The sequence below is a fragment of the Salpingoeca rosetta genome, assembly GCF_000188695.1.
Source record: "Salpingoeca rosetta unplaced genomic scaffold supercont1.1, whole genome shotgun sequence".
NCBI classification, from domain to species: Eukaryota; class Choanoflagellata; order Craspedida; family Salpingoecidae; genus Salpingoeca; species Salpingoeca rosetta.
This window is the reverse complement of record NW_004457740.1, coordinates 1,770,678-1,788,148: the sequence shown is the minus strand read 5'-3', so window position 1 is coordinate 1,788,148 and position 17,471 is coordinate 1,770,678. Positions and strand designations below refer to the sequence as shown.

The following is a 17,471-nucleotide window of genomic DNA, read 5'->3' as shown; positions in this document are numbered from 1 at the left end:
CATTTACGTTACAATGTCAACAAATCGCGTGCGTTTGGAAGACTCCTTCCTGGGATAAGCACAAAATTAGCCATTGGGGAACGAAAAATGCACCCGCGAACAAAAGTGCACCCCAGAACGCAGCCAGAGAGGAAGGAGCTGACTTGAAGGCTATGAGTGTCAAGCACAGTGTTGTGCATCATCCCTCGCCGTAACGTAAACTGCCATCATTGAATTTGTCGAACCATGCGGGATGATGTCCGCTGGGGAAAGAGCCTTCTGTATCCAAGAGACCGGCCTCCGCGCTGCATATGAAGCCTTAAAGGTGGGCAAGACACTCACATTTGAGCACTTGAGCTTCCAGCTGGCCCGAATCGCAGTCCACAAGGGCCAACACCACAAGGTAGTGTTGTGACTTAACCTTCAAACTAGACGCGATGTTCCTACCCGTGTATGCGCACGTTCACACGCACGCACGTCTGCACGTGCTTGCCGCGTGCATTCTTGGCACATCAGCGACCGAGCTCACGTTCGAAGTGACTTCTCCCTTGCATTGTTCTTGTGTTACGCGTCGTCAGGTGAAGAAGAAGAATCACAAGCGGTTTCAAGTCGTGTGTTGCAAGCGTGGATGCGAATACAGAGTGTACACGGTGATCCAATCCGACGCCACCCCTTGCCTATATCGAGTGACACAGGTTCAAAAGCACACATGTGCCGTGACCGAGAAGACTGTCAAGCCGAAGGTGCTTGCAGCATACGACGCCAGCATCATGGGCACGGCGAAGGTAAAGGTTGCGGCTGTCAAGAAAAGATACGGCATCAGCGTCACGGTGCGGCAGATGCAGTTGTACGCCAGTCACCTGAACAGGATGGCACTTCCAACACCACAAAAAGTAGCGGATATGGCGGACACTGGACGGCGGAGCAGCGCTGCTGAGGCTGGCAATGATGACGCTTCTGACGCTTGCCATAGCAGCGGACCCGCACCAGCACAAGCACAAGAACAGGCCGACGAAGAGCTGGTGCGTCCAACAAACCATGTACACAACTGATAATACAACCTGGAGCAAACAGACGGTGAACGCGGCATTTTCAGGTCGTTCACACATCTCACCCTCGTTGTGTACGCCCACAATTGCGCGCGCGCACACACACACACACACACACACACACACACACACACACACACACACACTCACACTCACACACACACAACGCACGATACCTGGCATTGCTTCCGTATGAAGGCGCACTTCCGTCGAGTGCAACAGGCCTTCTCGTTCTATGAGGACCATGCCATGGCGAGGCTGTCGCGTGCGCTGACGGCCTTCCACCGACTTCCGCAGCACCACCAAGACATGCTGCCCAAATTCTCTTCAGACATGCGGCGCCTGCGAGAAGCCATCGCGCACAATGCTGCATTTGTCGCTCAAATCACCAGCGGTCTGGACTTTCTCGAAATGGTACGAAGCATGCAGTGGGCATACATGTGTGTCTGCATGCGCGTGTGTGTGTTTATATTTCAAGCACAGGTGCGTCCATCCCAGCACACACACACACACACACACACACACAGAAACAGACAGACACGCAGGCGTACAGACACACTCAGGAACACTGACACACAGACACGCAGACACACACGATCGCCTCATGTCCTGTTTTCTACCCGCCTGCCCATTTGCTGCAACAGGCTGATGCCGACACGGATTTACAAGGTGAAGGATCCCGACTCACCAGCGCCCAAGTGGCATCACGCCCACGCAACCCTGTTCCACACACACACACACACACACACACAAACACACACACACACACACACACACACACACACACACACACACAAACACACACACACACACACACAGATGAGGTGCCGACAGAGTTTTTTATGGATAAGGTGTGCACGACCATCAAGCAGTTTTACCGGGACTGGTCTGCAGAGGTTAGATGGAATGCCACTGTACAGCAAAAGGATGCGTTTGCTGGCACTCAACACAACATCAATATTCATCGCCCCTGGCTCCTGTATGTTCCTACCAAACACGAGGAGAAGCGAATCCCCCCCCCCCCATTCACACCCCCTACCCTCCGTGCATTGCACACAACAAGGGACAAGCAGAGCGGCAGCAGTGCTATGGACGCATATTGGAGGCCGTGGACCGACTGTTTGCGGAGCGAGATCGGTATGAGACGTGCTCTTGGACATCGTGACTGGCACAACAAAAGCACAAGAGCAACACCCAGCAACCACTGCGCAGCTCATGCCAGTACGCGTACGTGTTTTGGGGCGCGGGGATACTTGAACAGGCACGACGTCGCTATCCTCACACCAGGTGCCGGGCTTGGAAGGTGCGACAATGGGGCTCCGAGCGAGAATGGTGCCCTCTTCATGCGAGTGAAGTGAACAAAGGCGCACGAAAGACGAAACATCATGACGGCGGCAATATCCGATCACACTGACATCACTGTTATCCTTCTTTTCGCCGCCGCCGCTTCTGTGGCGCTCTGCTTCATGACGCAGGCTGACGTGGGAGTTTGCAAAGCGCGGTTACAGAAGCCAAGGCAACGAGTGGAGCGCATTCATGCTTTTTGCCTCCAACTTTATCCTCAACAGGTCAGGATGCCTGCAAATGCTTGAGTCGTGTGTGTGTGCGTCTGTGTGCGTCTGTGTGCGTCTGTGTGTGTTTGTGTTTGTGTGTGTATGTGTGTGTGTATGGAAGGGTTGGTTGGGATTGAAGGATCGCACTTGCACCAGCAAGTGTGCCGTCGTCTCTTCCATCTCCCTACCGGGCGATGCACGTCGACATACATGTGCCGACACCTGCACACAGAATTGCACACATGCACGTATCCCTGCACAGTTTCAATTGCACATGCACACATGAGCACGATCTCAGCGTGCACGTAACCATCAAGCCACACACCTCCACACACCAGTCCAAATCCGCCGAAATCCATCACCATCCACCCGTTTGCACACCTGTTCAGCAACGTTACGTCACGCGACGCACAGGTGATGACATCAGCTGCGCCCTACGCTCGCTACGCACGAGCATGTCTGTGTCACTCATCAGGCCACCCAACGCGTGGTTGCACACACATCCACATACACGCATACACGCACAAACAAACACACATGCGCACTCTCACGCACACGCACACACACACTCACACGCACACGCACACACACACACACCGCACGCACGCACACGCACGCACACACACACACACACACACACACACACACACACACACACACACACACACACACACACACACACACACACACACACACACACAAACGCATACACACATCACACAAACGGACGCGTGTAGGTACGTGCGATTGAAATTCCAGATGTGGACACGCGGGAATTACCTGCAGGCACAAACTTCTCCATGGCGGCTGGCGATTTCTTCGAAGTGTACGACGAAGCAAGTCAGTGGCATCAGTGTCCAAAGCGCGGCGTGCACTCCTCCCTTGTGATGGCGTCGAGTGATACAAGCAGCGCGGTGCTTGTGGGAGATGAGCCGCTGTGCGCACTGTGGACATAACAACCTCACACCCGTTCCCGCCACCCTGTGTAGATACGTGGGATTGTGTGGCAAGCGCCTTCACTCTCGACACAGCACGCAATCCAATCGCCTTCCTTGAGGTGTGTGTGTGTGTTTGTGTCGCGTGTTCCAGTTTGTGTCTTGATGCACAAGGGAGTGACAGGCAAACTTCAAGTGACAGTCCACTCACACCATGACGCCCTTGAATGATTGTTCGTTCCCTCCCTCCTCAACAGCGCGTGTTCTCCATCCTGAAACCAGGCGGATTCCTCGTCAACCTTGGTAATTCAGTGGTGGGAAGCGCCACCCGCGCCTACATACGCATCCAGACAGACAGACAGACAGACAGACAGACAGACAGACAGACAGACAGACAGACAGACAGACGTGCTTGTACACACACACACACACTCTCTCTCTTTCACACACACACACACACACATACACACACACCTCAGGGCCACTGCTGTATCACTACGAGGACAGCCGTGACGGCGTGTCCTTGGAACTTCCGCTGGACGACGTGCTTGCAGCCGCGGTTCAGATTGGGTTCATCATCGCGGTACGTGCCACCCAGTGGAGAGGACGGGCGATGGCCGTGGTCTGGTGCAAGGAAACTTGCATGTAACGAGGAATGCCTCCATGCACAGCAGAATTACTCAACGCCTCTCTCCCCACACATACGCGCTGTCAGGAGGAGGAGCGGCGGGTGAAGGCGACGTACAACGACGACAGCGAAGCCATGATGCACACGGTGTTTGATTGTTCATTTTTCATCGCACAGAAACCACCCAGCGTCTCAACACAGCACTCAGCGTGACCCAAGAGACCCATACATCTTACCCAGACACTGTCGAGCATAATGGTACCGTCGTGATCTGTTTTACTGCCTTGTGTACACGCGCTGAAGGCAAGAATGAACGATTCATGACAATTGAGACAAACGGAAACCATGAAATGTGCGCGGAGTGGGTATTTGTGCCGCTGATTGCACAGAAGAGACAAGTGTAATTGCACCCTATTCAACAAGGCCAGGGGACACCACGAAAGCAACGACAATGCGATTGGAATACGTGTGCGTGACCAAATCAAGCCACGCAACGATGTCACTCCTCATCTCCATCTGTGCTGAATGGGTTGCATGGTGGCAAGTCCGCAATCATGTCCACCATCTCGTCCACGCGCTGAAGCATCGCACGCCGGACCTGAGGCCAAGGCCGAAGAAGGAAAGGGGGGGGGGGGAAGGAAATGGGGTGAGGAGTAGGCGGTGTTGGCGACTGGATCTCAAACACGCAAACACAGATAAAGACCGACATGCACATGGGGAATACCGAAACACACAACACAACACACAACACAACACACACACACAACACAACACACAACACACACACACACACACACACACACACACACACACACACACACACACACAGGATCCAGTGTCGCACCTGGATGAAGAGTTGTTCACTGAATGCCTTTCGCTTCTCTGGATCGATTTCGGGCACTGGTGGCGAAATGACGGCCGTGGATGACCGCCCACCGCGCGCACTGCACACCCATACAGACACGTGACGATGATGTGAGAACACTGTGGCTACGCATCGTGTGGAAGGCACACTGCACCACTGCTCACCGATTGCAAACCATCACCAACGTGACAGCAGGTCTGACCTTGCAGCTCGCGATTTCGTCAGTTTCGAGGACGAGCGCGCCGACCGTGCATCTGTTAATACATACATGAGGAAGTAAGTACATGTGTTGTACATGCGTGGCACCGCACCACACACACACACACACACACACACACAATATGCTTGTTCACAATGACACCAGGTGCACCTTTCTTGCGGGCTGGCAGTGCTTGCTCTGGCTCTGCGGGTTCTGGTGTTGTTTGCTTCATCCCCATCTCCTGCATGAGCTGCTCTCTGCTCCCGACAACATCGCACGCAACGCGGCGCAGAATTTGTTTGCTGCGTGGTCATGATCACAGACAAGCAGAAGTGAAGGGAGGAGGACGGTTGACGGGTGAGTTAAGAACTTTGAACGAGCAGACAAGACGCGTGATTCATCGGAACAGCAGCAGCCAGCAATAATCACACGGCACGAAAGTGCACGCGTCGTCACACACACACACACACACACACACACACACACACACACACACACACACACACACACACACACGTGCGTACCCGACAGCACGCCTGTCAAGGCGGAGTGCAGCGTGAAGATCGCGGTTGCGCGGAAGAAAGCGGCTGCATATGGACTGGAGCTCACGCAGCAGTTCTTCGCGCTGTGTATCGTCGTCCTGTGCCATGCACAGCTGTTGAGCAGGACCACATGCCAAGTTATGTGCGTGCGTGTGAGGTTGTGGTTGAGGGAGTGACCACTCACGTGCGCAAGCCTTTGGCGTGAAAACAATGCAAATGCGGGAGCGAAGCGTGCCAGGCTGCGAATCCCCTTGCTTGTTTCCGCCTTAACAGTGAAGCCATGCCCACCTGTTCCAAGTCGGCAACACGGTACGACCAGGGCGGCGTCTCCTGTACCGCCGGCACGAACTCCGACTTTCGCCTGTTCTTCTTCTGCGCAGCTGCTTTTGCGCCCTCATCCTCACCCGCCCCGCCCTAAAGTGCAGCGCCCGTCACGGAAAGGAAATCACACCACGGCATTGAGATAAGCGTGTGCGCGTACATGTGTGTGTGCGTATTTGAGCGGAGAGAGAGAGAGTGTGTGTGTGTGCGTGCATGTTTGTATGTTTGTGCGCACGCGTGCGCGCGTACAAGAGCCGTGGGGTGTGAGGCAATGCATCTGTTTGACATTATCGTCCACCTGGCATACCTGTGACGCAATGCGCTGGTGAAATGCCACGAGATCTTGCACAACGTCTTCGCGGTATGTGTCCAGTGTCTGGATCATTCACACATGCATGGCGGTCAGCACGAAGTAGTCTGTGCAGTGTTTGCACTGTAGGCAGCACAACAGCATAGGTCATACCACGACAGCATAGGTTGTACCACGAGGGGAGATGCACACACACACACTCACACAGACACAGACACAGACACACAGACACACAGACACACAGACAGACACACAGACACAAACGTACACAAACGTCGGGGTTAAGCCGAACAAATGTCTGCGCATCTGTGCGCCAGTGCTCTTCAGGCGTTGGTGGGCGAGGGCGCGGCGCAAGATTGGTGATGATGTGCGACAGCAGTCGACGGATCATCGTCTCCACTTGCCGCTGCTCGCACTCGCGCTGAGGAAAAGGGGAAACAGGAACGAGGGGAGGGAGAGGAAAAGGTGAACGGAGGAGGGCAGCATGAACGGGGGTGGCTATCACACAGGCTTGGAGGAACACAGCGATAGCAGGAAGGGAAAGAGATGCACAGACTGGTTGCAGGCGGACAAGACGGACACAAATATTGACACTGATACTGACACTGACACTGACACAAACATTGACACTGATACTGACACTGACACAAACACACATACAAACATGCATACATACATACATACATACATACATACATACATACATACATACATACATACATACATACATACATACATACATACATACATGCATACATACATACATACATGCACAGAGACACACACACACACACACACCTTGAAAGGGAGGGCGTCTCGTTCAAAGTTGTCTGTGCTCTCTGTGACGCCACAGAGGGAGAGGGTGGGAAACACATCCACGGCACACGGGGTCATGATGAGCTGCCAGTCCTCAGAGAAGACACCGCTGCTGGCGCTCTGGAACCGCAGGTGCATGTCGCGGTGCGCACCAGGCAGGATGGTGTCTGTGACGGAGAAGGGGCGAGGAGGGAAAAGGCGGTGAGCTGAACAAGTAAACAAGCGCGTGCCCACAGGACAGTTCCGACAGTCACACCCCCCACCAACACCACACCAACACCACACCCACACACAATGAACAACCACGATACTAACAGTTCCGACAGCCACTCACACACACACACACAGCCCTCACGGCAACCCATACCTGGCTCAATATCAAGGAAGAAGCGCTTTGCTTCATCTTCGCGCCTGCCGAGAGCATTGTCTCGCTCCACACGCTGCCAGCGGAAATAAATCGCGGTTGGCCCCGTATTTTTCAACCGGACGATCTGTCCAGCACGTTGGCCAGGCACCGTTTTGAAGAGCACGCGGCAGCCCTCGTGGGGGTCCAGCGGCTTGATGGAGGAGAGGTTGGATGGCGCATCGAGCTCCGGCGTGGAGGAATCAGCGTCCAGTATTTCAAACGCAATCAACGGTTGTCCTTTTGATCCTTCCACGTCATCATTGTCTTCATCCTCGTCATAGTTGAACGTGTCCTCTTCCTCCTCCTCTGCCTCCATCACGCCTGCAAGCATGCCCCCATCGCCCAAACGTGCGCCCTGGCTGACAAACGACAGGCGCTGCTGCTCATGTTTCGCGCGCGCGTCTGCGTCCAGCTCCGCCTCATCGTGCACCACGACTGGTCTTCCAACCACCTGCGCAGTGTGTGTGTGTGTGTGTGTGTGTGTGTGTGTGTGTGCGTGTGTGTGTGTGTGTGAGGTGTAGAACGGAGGCCATGGTTTGGATGACCAGTGGTCTGATCGCCACGAGCAACTGCCCACAACGTCATAACGCAAGCACAAAATGGCACCTCGAGGGCGCTGGTGTCTGGGATGTGCTTTGCGAGATCATCGAGGTATGGGTTCAGCTGCTGCATCCGCGTCGTCAAATACGCGCCCGGTTGCTCGTCTTGAGGGAAAATCACACACACACACACACATAACCACAGGTCCAAACGAACAAACCCCCAAAAGAATACACACACACACATCGGAACGCTGAATGAGAGGTTACACAGGGAGATTGAGAGCACCACCCGTGAACGCAGGTCATATTTGGAATGGAGTCACACGAACGCATGTCTCACCTCTGTTTCTGTAGGTAGCTGGGCCAACCTTCATCTCTGCCTGTACGTGGCGTGGGCGGCCAACAAATTCAACTTCCGGCCGCTGCCCTTGCTCCGTCTGCAGTCGAGAGAGGGAGCAGTAGGACGAGAGAAAGGACGTTCGTTGATGGTAGGGAAGGTAGAGGCGGGTGGGTTAGAGGAAGGACGATGAGGATGAGGGTGAGGGTGAACGTGCAGTCACAATGAGAGGTCAGGTTGTGGTGGGGAAGGGCTACGTGGTAGGGCCCACTCGCAGCGCAAGTCATCGCCAAGCACACATTAGATGGCCGCATCCACCCTAAGCCCTCCCATCGACCTTTGTGAGGGTGTAGTGAAGGTTTGATTTCGTGACGGGGTTTGGTTGCCAGAACTCTGATCCAACCCGAAACCCTTTGCCCTGTTCTGTGGCAGGCATTGCTTCCTCAATTGCATGCCTGCGTGTTACGAGGGAGGCGACAGCAAGGAGCACGGGGTGAGTCATCAACCACTCGTGGGTGTTGTGTAGCGGTTCGTCGTGCCCTCAACAACACATGCCATCGAGGCAGCACCATCGCAGTTCCATTGCGCATGCGTGTCGTGTAAGTGTGCGTGTCGTGTGTGTGTGTGTGTGTTTGTGTGTTTGTGTGTTTGTGTGTGTGTAACTCAGTGGTGGTCGCATTACACTTCATCTGCGTCAACCTCACTGCATCCTACACAGCATGCACACGCACCTGATTTGGCGTTTTTGATGAAAGAGCTCGTGCGACTGCATGTTGAGCTGCTCAGCTGGCACGCCCGTGCGTCGGCTGATGTGTCGCTCCTGTTTCTCCCACATTTGAACCGTTTTCTGCACGACCCAAGGCACATACCAATTCCACGTGCATGTATGTGTGTGTATGTGTGTGTATATGTGTGTATGTGCGTGGCGGTGAGGGGAAAGGTGCCAGCAAGCAAGGGACGATCAGCTACGTTGGTTCATGACTGTCAGGCCAAGAAGCGGGGTTGCAGGCAAGTGTTGATGATCAGTGCTGCTGATGACGACAACTCATGTGTCTCATGTCAAACCCACGTTCCAGTGCTGCAGCGATCTGGCATCCCGGTCCTTGACCCGCTCTTCTTGATAGGATGCAAAGAACTCTTCCTCCTTTGCCGAGCGTGCAGCTTTACGCTGAAACCGACCAGCACCTGCACGACGAATGCAGGCGCACAAGGGAGTGTATGTGTCAGCAACATGAGCTGTGATGTGTGCTGTGCGGTGTCTGACAAACACATGAGCATGTGTGTACGTGTATCTGAATCGGTTGTGCGTACGGGAGACTCGCGGCGCTGACTGAGACGGTGGCTGGGGTGGCTGTGGGGTACTTGACATGGCCACTGCCGCTTCCATGTTGTAGCCAGCATTCTGTTCGTGCAGGAACACATGGCGAGGGCGAGTGTGAGTGAGAGAGGATGAGAAAGAGAGGTGGGGGTAATAGCAAAGAAAGAGGCTGAGGAGGAAAAGTCGAGAAGGGGACGAGGGAACACAGAGACGCTCTGTTTACAATTGACACCCCGCTTGAGCTTTGAATCCACCATGTCAGTGCATCTTGCACACACACACACACACACACACACACACACACACACACACACACACACACACACAGACAGGGAGACAGACAGGCAGACGCAGACACACACACATATACACACAGACACAGGCATACACACGGAGGCACATAAGCACAACCACCCACACCCACCCACTTTCCCGGCTTTCCCCCTGTTCTCCTTCCCAAGCTCTCCACACCGTACCTTGCTGTGTTCACGTTCGAGTTCGCCTGTGGAGCCCAAGAAGCTGTGATGTACGAGGGGACCGCGCTTGTTGCGTCGAAGGAGCGCGCGAGTAGGATCCACTTGCTGTTGCTGTTGCTGTTGCTCACTTCGAGCGCCACCAATGTCGGATGCAGCCATAGCAGCAGCCATGGCAGCAGACGCTGCGTTCATCTTTGTGGTGGTGGCTGTCCCTACAGTTCCTTGCCCTGCCATCTTTGGCTGTGTTGCTTTGTGTGTGTGTGGTTGGCAACGAAAGGCAAATCTGCCTTTTACACCAAGGTAAAATTTGCCTTTGGCGTGACATGGGAGAGGTCGGTGCGTGCATGTGGAGGTGGAGGCGGTGTGGGGTGTGGTGTGTGGTAGTGTAGTGTGGTGAAGACAACCGTGGTCGACAGGGAGATACACACATGCACACACATGCACACACAGACACATGCACACACACACACACACACCACACACACACGCATACAGACACACACATAGAGGTGACATGTTCTCTTACCGGTTGGTTGTTTCTCTGTTCCCGCCAAATCGCGCCACAGATCTGACACGCAGCAGCGACAACCAGCCGAGCCCGCCGTTTTTCCAACAGCTGACACTTCCAGCCAACCCTCCAACCAGCAAAGCAGCCAGCCATGGGCAAGAAGGGCAAGAAGGGAAAGAAGACCAACTTCAAGAAGGTCGACCTTGGCCAGCTCCTCGACTCGGCCCCGGCACCGGCCACAAGTGACATTGTGGTGCCATCTGCGCCAGGTGCCTCCAAGGTCGTCATCGATGAGTACGTTCCCAGTTTGTGCGTGCAAACATGACGACGGGTGTGGGTGAGGACACAGTGAGACATCGGAAGCGTATGTGCATGTGGAGAAGAGAACGAGACAAAGCAAATGGGCAAGCGGTAAAGGTCATATGGGCGGGGGGGGGGGAAACTGCCTCACAGGCCAACATTGAAGACACGACACGACACACACATGCATACACACACACACACACACACACACACTCACACACACACACACACACACTCACACACACACACACACACACACACACACACACACACACACACACACACACACACACACACACTCACTCACACACACACTCGCTCACTCACACTCGCTCACTCACACACGCGCACACTTCTCTGCTTTGTTTTGTGCGCGTATGGTCCTCCGCTCACCACTTTGTGTATTGTCATTGCCGTGCGCGCTCTCTCCTTGTGCTCCCTTTTTGATGTTTGGCAGCGCGGATCTGCCACAGTACCCTCCCTTCAAGGCGTTCGTCGGCCGCCTGTCGTACGGCGCCTCGGAGCAGGATGTGATGAACTTCTTTGCTCCCAGCAAGGTTGAGGAGGTTACCCTCGTCAAGGACCAGTCTGGCGCCATGAAGGGCTTCGGGTATGTCGTGTTTGCTACCAAGGAGGATCTCAAGGAAGGTCTGATGAAGAACGACGAGGTATGCATCCCAATTCCACCGACATGAGAAGCAGTGCTGTTGTGTGCGTGTGTGTGTGTCTTGTGTGTGTGTCTGTGTCTGTGTGTGCGTGCATGTGTGTGTGTGTGAATGACAGTGCCGCATCACCGAAGCGACATCAGACCCCCAACAACGACTGATTGACTCACCACCAGCTTGCTGCCTCCCCTCTCCTTCCCTGCCTGTTGTTGTTTCCGATGGCCACGAAAGATCATGCTGGGCCGGAAGGTGCGTGTCGATCTGACGGACGCCAGCGATCGTGGCCCCTCCACCAGGACCAGCGCTGCGTTTGGTGCGTATCCAAACCCTTGCAGACCACCCCACGGCTTCTTGCCAGCTTGTTCTTGCCAGTCCGTGGTTTTCCACCTGCCATCACCTGTTGCGTCGCTTGCGAACAGCCGCTGCACCTTCATCCTGTTCTGTTCCTTCCTGCTCATCTCCTTCCGATCACCCGCCTTGTTTCTCTCCCCTGGACCACTGGGGTCCCTGTGCATGTGGCAGGCGACCGCGAGTGGCGCTCTGCCCCACGCGAGCCCGCCCCCGCTGCCCGCGAGTCTGCCGGCTTTGGCGGTGACCGCATGGAACGCGGTGACCGCATGGAGCGTGGTGATGAGCCTGCAGGCCCTCCGCGCGCCATGGCCACCTCGGACTGGCGGTCCGCTGGTCCCCCTTCCTCGGCGCCACCCTCTGGCCGTGGCGGCTTTGGTGGTGACCGGCGTCGCGGTGGCGGCGGATGGCGCGACGGCTCCGACAGGCGCGGTGGCTTTGGTGACGATCGCCGTGGTGGCTTTGGCGATGATCGCCGTGGTGGCTTTGGCGACAGGCGCGGTGGCTTCGGCGACAGGCGCGGTGGCTTCGGTGACGATCGCCGTGGTGGCTTTGGTGACGATCGCCGTGGTGGCTTTGGTGACGATCGCCGTGGTGGCTTTGGCGATGATCGCCGTGGTGGCTTTGGCGACAGGCGCGGTGGCTTCGGCGATGACCGCCGTGGTGGCTTTTCCCGCAGCGACCAGGCACCCGCGTACGTTCCCTTCGGAGTTATGTGCCGTTGCGATTGCTATTGCTGTTGCTTGGTGTTCTGCCTTTTGCCAGCTATCGCATTGCCACCACGCCACGATTCACCTGTGTAACGCTTGTGCATATGCGTGTGTGCGTGTGTGCGTGTGTGCGTGTGTGCGTGTGCAGTCGGGAGCCCATGAACCGGCCGCGCATCCAGCTCGAGGAGCGCCGTGTCGACGCCCCCGTTGGCCAAGGTGCCCGCGCCTCTGCCTCTCCCTTCCTGTGCTTGATCGCACTGGCATGCATGCACGTCACACCTACTGTTCTGTTGGACCCGCTCGCGAGGGTGCCTGATTGCCGGTGGGCATTCACAGTTTCGTCACGCCGTCACTCACTTCTTACACGTGTACGCGTGTGCATGCATGCTTCTGCATGCTGCAGCTGCGAGTGCGCAGTCCGACATCTTCGGCGGCGCCCGCCCCGTGGACAACGCAGAGAAGCTTCTCAAGGCGCAAGAGGAGCGCGAGCGCCGCGAGGCCGAGCTCCGGGCCAAGGGTACGCACCGCATGCCTCACCGCACACGTGTGCACCTGTTTTTTCTTTTTTCTTTTTTTCCTTTGGGGGGGGGGGGGGCGGGGGAGGAAGTGTGTAGTTTTGGGTGTACGTGCTGATGCTGTGATTGATATGGTGTCTTCGTCGTCGTACTGACAACACCAACACTATTGGCATCCCTCTTCATAGCTGAAGCTCAGCAGGCCCAGAAGGAACAGCAGCAGCGGCAGCAGCAGCAGCAGCAGCAGCAGCAGCAAGAGCCACAACAACCAAAGCAACAGCAGAAGCAGCAGCCAAAGCCTACGTCAGTCTTGGACATGCATGCATGTGTGTGTGTGAATGCGTGTTGTACATACCTAGTTGCCCCTGTTCGAGCACATGAACACAGCCACAACCATCCTACGCTGACACTCTCTATGTGTGCGCTTGCACCCATTCGTTCACCGCTGCCGTTGTAGGGAGGAGGCGAAGAAGGACGTCCGTGAAGTGGGCAACAAGTTCTCTGCCCTCGTCATGGAGGACAACATGTGAAGCGATTCCTGAACAGCCCCGACATGCGTTTGTGTCTTGGCAGTCGGGTCCTCGCCTGTCACAGCGTGTGTGGCTGCTTGTCCATGCGGCCGACCGACAGCACCGGGTTCTCTTCTGTGCTTCTCATTTGTGGTGTGTGTGTGTGTGGATGGATATGTTTGTGTGTTCATGCATTTGTCGTGTGTATGTTTTGTGTCGTGTTTCCCCTACTTGTGTCTTTGTGGGTGGTTCGATGTAGCGGTGTCTGTTGGGTCGCTTATTTCCACCAAGTCGTAGCCAGCAAGATTGAAGCCATCCACACGCACATGTGATCGATGATGAAGCAGGGACGTGGTGCATGCACATGAGCACTTCAGAGCTGCCCGGGAGGGGCAAGGTTCCTGGTGCGATACCATGCCCAGGGGATGACCCATGCCAAAACACACTTGAGCCAGAGCACCTGGTGCTCACACAAGCGCAGGTCAAGAAAAAGGGGTAATGTAACAATTGGGGGGGAGGGGGATGTAACAATGGACAATGTACATTCGATGCTGTATTCACAAAGACAAAGAGCGGGGGCTGTGAAGGCGTCATATGCTTGTGAGTCTTCTCAGGCGGGCATTGAGATCTCGCTCCTGGTGCCACACGCAAGAAGGAACGAAATACATGATGAGTCAGGGATACGAGGATCACAAGTGCACACACACACACACACACACACACACACACACACACACACACACACACACACACACACACACAAAGACACATACACACACACACAGACAGACAGACACACACACACATACACACCTTTTGCAATAGCTGCTGGTTGTACTTGCGAAAGGCCTCAAACTCCTCCCTAATACGCTCCATTTGTTCCTCAGCCTCCTCTGCTCGCTGCTCCGCTGCCAGCACCTGTAGGGTTGCACAGCACGTTCAGACACACGACCAAAGCCAGTCAGACATGTGTTGGTGCACAGTTTGTTGCGTATGTGTGCATGTGTGCATGTGCTTGCATGTGTGTATTTGTGCGTGTGTGGCTGGTGCAGCAGGCTCCTTTGCGGTTTGTGACTGCTTGCAACCAGCCCATCGCACCTTCTTGTTGACACTGTTTTGTTCCAGCTGTTGCATTGCTGTTTTGGCAGCCTGTACGAGAAAGCACAAGAGCGAGTGGCAGCAACTGCGTCAGTGCAATAGCTTCTTTCGGGCGTCGCAAGTGAGAGCATTTGAGGGCATGTCATTGTGATCGTTGCATCAGTCTCTAGAAGCGCATGCACGCACCTCCTTGTGACGGGAGGCGTCCGTCTTCATCTGTGCAATTGCTGTCGTTGCCTCCTGGAGTGAAGGTGGTGTCGAAGATTGTACCATGGAGGATGAGACATAACACAGCTTGCGGAGGGCCACCAACAACACCATCGCCACCACCATCACACCAACAACAACACTCATTGAGGCAGGTCGCCGTGCACAGCAGCAAGCACAGCCTGCACCAACACCAAGTACGTTGCCATCGCACATGAAAACACACACACACACACACATACACGCATGTACACACATGCACACAAACATACATACACACACATACACGCACGCACACACACACACACATACACGCATGTACACACATGCACACAAACATACATACACGCGCACACATACACACAAACATACATACACACACATACACGCACGCACACACACACACACACGCATGCACACACATGCACACAAATATACATACACGCACACACATACACACATACACACATACACGCACGCACACACATGCACACCTCGTACCTTGTACTTTGATTCAAGGGACTTGTTCTGGGCTTGCAGGTTGGCGACCTGCTGCTGCAACGTGGTGATTTGCCGCGACAGCGCCTCTTGTTCTGCTCTCGCTTTCTTGGCAGCTTCCTGCGCGTGCTTGCTCACCGCAGAATGCTGGGTGGACAGACCCTTGGACTGCTCGAGAGCCTGATCGAGCTGTTGCTTCAAGTGCTTGTTCTCCTTGATGAGTTGCTGCTTGCTCAGCTGCAGCTCTGTGACGGTTGACTTGAGCAGCTTTGTTGCATCCGCCACGCGCTTTGTGATTTCCTCCTCCTGCTTGAGAGCACGCCGCTCCAGGTCTGCGTTGCGCTCTCGCAGCTGCTTGTTCTCCGCCTTGTACTCGTCCTTGAACCTGGATAGCTGTTCATGATTGCTGGACAGCGTGTTGAAGTTGGCCTGCAGTTGCTGTGCGGCCTTGGCTTCCCGGGTCAGCTTGCCCTTGAGATCTCGAATCTGCGCCTGGCACTCTGTCAGCGTGCGCTGCAGGTTTGCATTTGTCGCTTGCGCTGTCTCGTTTGATTTCTTCAGCAGGAGGATCAGCTCTGCCTGCTCCTCCACGCGAAACCGCAGCACCTGCTCCTCGCTCATCCCCGAGGTCTTCTTGCTCTTCTTCTGCTGCTGCCGTTGCTGCTCCTGCTGCTGTTGCTGTTGCTGCTGGCTGCCCGCGACCACCCGAATCCCATCGTCGTCCATCGTCGTTGTGTTGTGTGTGTTTGTCGTTGTCAGCGGCAAGTTAATTTGTGGTGTCGCCCTCAAGATGGCGCTGCGGGCACTGCTGGGCGACGACGTGCACCCAGCGACAAAGGCAGCCTTCAGCAAAGGTCAGCAGTGAGTTGGAAGGGGGGGGGGGTGTTATGTGTGTGTGAGCGTGAGTGTGTGTGAGAGAGAGAGAGAGAGAGAGAGAGAGAGAGAGAGAGAGAGAGAGAGAGAGAGAGAGAGAGAGAGAGAGAGAGAGAGAGTGTGTGTGTGTGTGTGTGTGTGTGCGAGTTGATGCCCTTCAATATGCACGCTTGTGCTTGGCTGTGGTTGGCGCATCGTGGTGGACACAAACTGCATGGCACTGACACACACACACATGCAACAACAACAACCACACACACAACCACACACACACACATACACACACACACACATACACACACACACACACACACACACACACACACACACACACACACACACACACACACACACACACACACACACACACACACACACACACACGCACACACGTCGCGCGACTTGCAGCTGGACTGACTGATCTCACAGAGATCCTGTGTCGGTCGGTTCCCGAGATTGTGGCACAGACGGGGCTCAAGGCATCACAGGTGGCAGATGTTGTATGCCGCTTATCCCTGCACGCTGCACCAAAGCCGTCAACGGCCGCACACCTCCTCACCACCGCCACACACGACCCCATCAGCTGGGGCGACGCCGGGTTGGACCGTGTCGGCCCCATCCGCACTGGGCATCTCATCGACCTGTGTGGGGAGAGCTCCGCAGGCAAGACACAGCTGGCACTCCAGCTCTGCCTGGCAGTGCAACAACCACCAGAATGCGGCGGTATCTCAGCACGTACGTGTGCGCGCGCGTGTGTGCCTGCGTGTGTGTGTGTGTGCATGCGTGCGTGCGTGCGTGCGTGTGTGTGTGTGTGTGTGTGTGTGTGTGTGTGTGTGTGTGTGTGTCTGGGTGGTGTCTGTATGTGTGCAATGTGTATGTCTGCGTCGTGAGGCGGTCTTGGATAACCCGACAGTGTATGCGGGAAGCCCCCTTCCGGTCAGGTGATCTCACGGCTCTGACA

General features: G+C 55.3%; 5 protein-coding genes across 5 annotated transcripts in view; 3 read left to right on the top strand and 2 right to left on the bottom strand.

The window, feature by feature from the left end:
• Positions 1–235: 235 nt before the first annotated feature.
• PTSG_11583 (uncharacterized protein) lies at positions 236–4,445 on the top strand (the record flags this gene model as incomplete). The annotated part of the gene is made up of 14 exons (XM_004998891.1): positions 236–382; positions 558–1,001; positions 1,227–1,442; positions 1,673–1,697; positions 1,848–1,924; positions 2,092–2,165; positions 2,290–2,331; positions 2,504–2,596; positions 2,920–2,995; positions 3,319–3,421; positions 3,571–3,638; positions 3,774–3,819; positions 3,996–4,099; positions 4,232–4,445. 14 exons carry the CDS (start codon positions 236–238, stop codon positions 4,355–4,357), a joined length of 1,641 nt encoding a protein of 546 aa, XP_004998948.1. The 3' UTR covers positions 4,358–4,445.
• Positions 4,369–10,564, bottom strand: PTSG_00398 (uncharacterized protein). Its single transcript, XM_004998890.1, has 17 exons — positions 10,277–10,564; positions 9,794–9,884; positions 9,552–9,667; positions 9,214–9,329; positions 8,820–8,937; positions 8,486–8,582; positions 8,210–8,307; positions 7,565–8,054; positions 7,180–7,364; positions 6,650–6,802; positions 6,379–6,447; positions 6,039–6,164; positions 5,733–5,863; positions 5,380–5,510; positions 5,212–5,263; positions 4,989–5,088; positions 4,369–4,742 (listed from the first exon to the last, which is right to left on the bottom strand). The coding sequence occupies exons 1-17, from the start codon at positions 10,508–10,510 to the stop codon at positions 4,644–4,646; spliced, it is 2,406 nt and encodes an 801-aa protein (XP_004998947.1). The 5' UTR covers positions 10,511–10,564; the 3' UTR covers positions 4,369–4,643.
• Positions 10,565–10,575: 11 nt separating this feature from the next.
• Positions 10,576–14,161, top strand: PTSG_00397 (uncharacterized protein). Its single transcript, XM_004998889.1, has 10 exons — positions 10,576–10,608; positions 10,843–11,078; positions 11,545–11,755; positions 11,984–12,065; positions 12,275–12,596; positions 12,735–12,794; positions 12,959–13,026; positions 13,214–13,327; positions 13,514–13,628; positions 13,783–14,161. Exons 2-10 carry the CDS (start codon positions 10,936–10,938, stop codon positions 13,853–13,855), a joined length of 1,188 nt encoding a protein of 395 aa, XP_004998946.1. The 5' UTR covers positions 10,576–10,608; positions 10,843–10,935; the 3' UTR covers positions 13,856–14,161.
• PTSG_00396 (uncharacterized protein) lies at positions 14,094–16,398 on the bottom strand. Its single transcript, XM_004998888.1, has 5 exons — positions 15,641–16,398; positions 15,119–15,172; positions 14,933–14,983; positions 14,648–14,752; positions 14,094–14,469 (listed from the first exon to the last, which is right to left on the bottom strand). Exons 1-5 carry the CDS (start codon positions 16,361–16,363, stop codon positions 14,425–14,427), a joined length of 978 nt encoding a protein of 325 aa, XP_004998945.1. The 5' UTR covers positions 16,364–16,398; the 3' UTR covers positions 14,094–14,424.
• The window catches only part of PTSG_00395 (uncharacterized protein), a 2,941-nt gene continuing 1,867 nt past the window's right edge, over positions 16,398–17,471 (top strand). Inside the window, exons 1-2 of the mRNA XM_004998887.1 lie at positions 16,398–16,491; positions 16,919–17,245. Coding sequence (XP_004998944.1) covers positions 16,428–16,491; positions 16,919–17,245 — 391 coding nt within the window. The 5' untranslated portion in view covers positions 16,398–16,427. The remainder of the gene's footprint in view (positions 16,492–16,918; positions 17,246–17,471) is intronic.

Coding starts and splice junctions, on each gene's coding strand:
- PTSG_00398 (XM_004998890.1), bottom strand. CDS start 10,510: ATGGCAGGGCAAGGAACTGTAGGGACAGCCACCACCACAAAGATGAAC. Junction 8,583..8,819: donor TTCACTACACCCTCACAAAG/GTCGATGGGAGG, acceptor TCTCGACTGCAG/ACGGAGCAAGGGCAGCGGCC. Junction 7,365..7,564: donor CTTCCTTGATATTGAGCCAG/GTATGGGTTGCC, acceptor TCTCCGTCACAG/ACACCATCCTGCCTGGTGCG.
- PTSG_00397 (XM_004998889.1), top strand. CDS start 10,936: ATGGGCAAGAAGGGCAAGAAGGGAAAGAAGACCAACTTCAAGAAGGTC. Junction 11,079..11,544: donor TCCAAGGTCGTCATCGATGA/GTACGTTCCCAG, acceptor GATGTTTGGCAG/CGCGGATCTGCCACAGTACC. Junction 12,066..12,274: donor CAGGACCAGCGCTGCGTTTG/GTGCGTATCCAA, acceptor TGCATGTGGCAG/GCGACCGCGAGTGGCGCTCT.
- PTSG_00396 (XM_004998888.1), bottom strand. CDS start 16,363: ATGGACGACGATGGGATTCGGGTGGTCGCGGGCAGCCAGCAGCAACAG. Junction 14,984..15,118: donor ACGCCTCCCGTCACAAGGAG/GTGCGTGCATGC, acceptor TTTCTCGTACAG/GCTGCCAAAACAGCAATGCA. Junction 14,753..14,932: donor AAAACAGTGTCAACAAGAAG/GTGCGATGGGCT, acceptor GCAACCCTACAG/GTGCTGGCAGCGGAGCAGCG.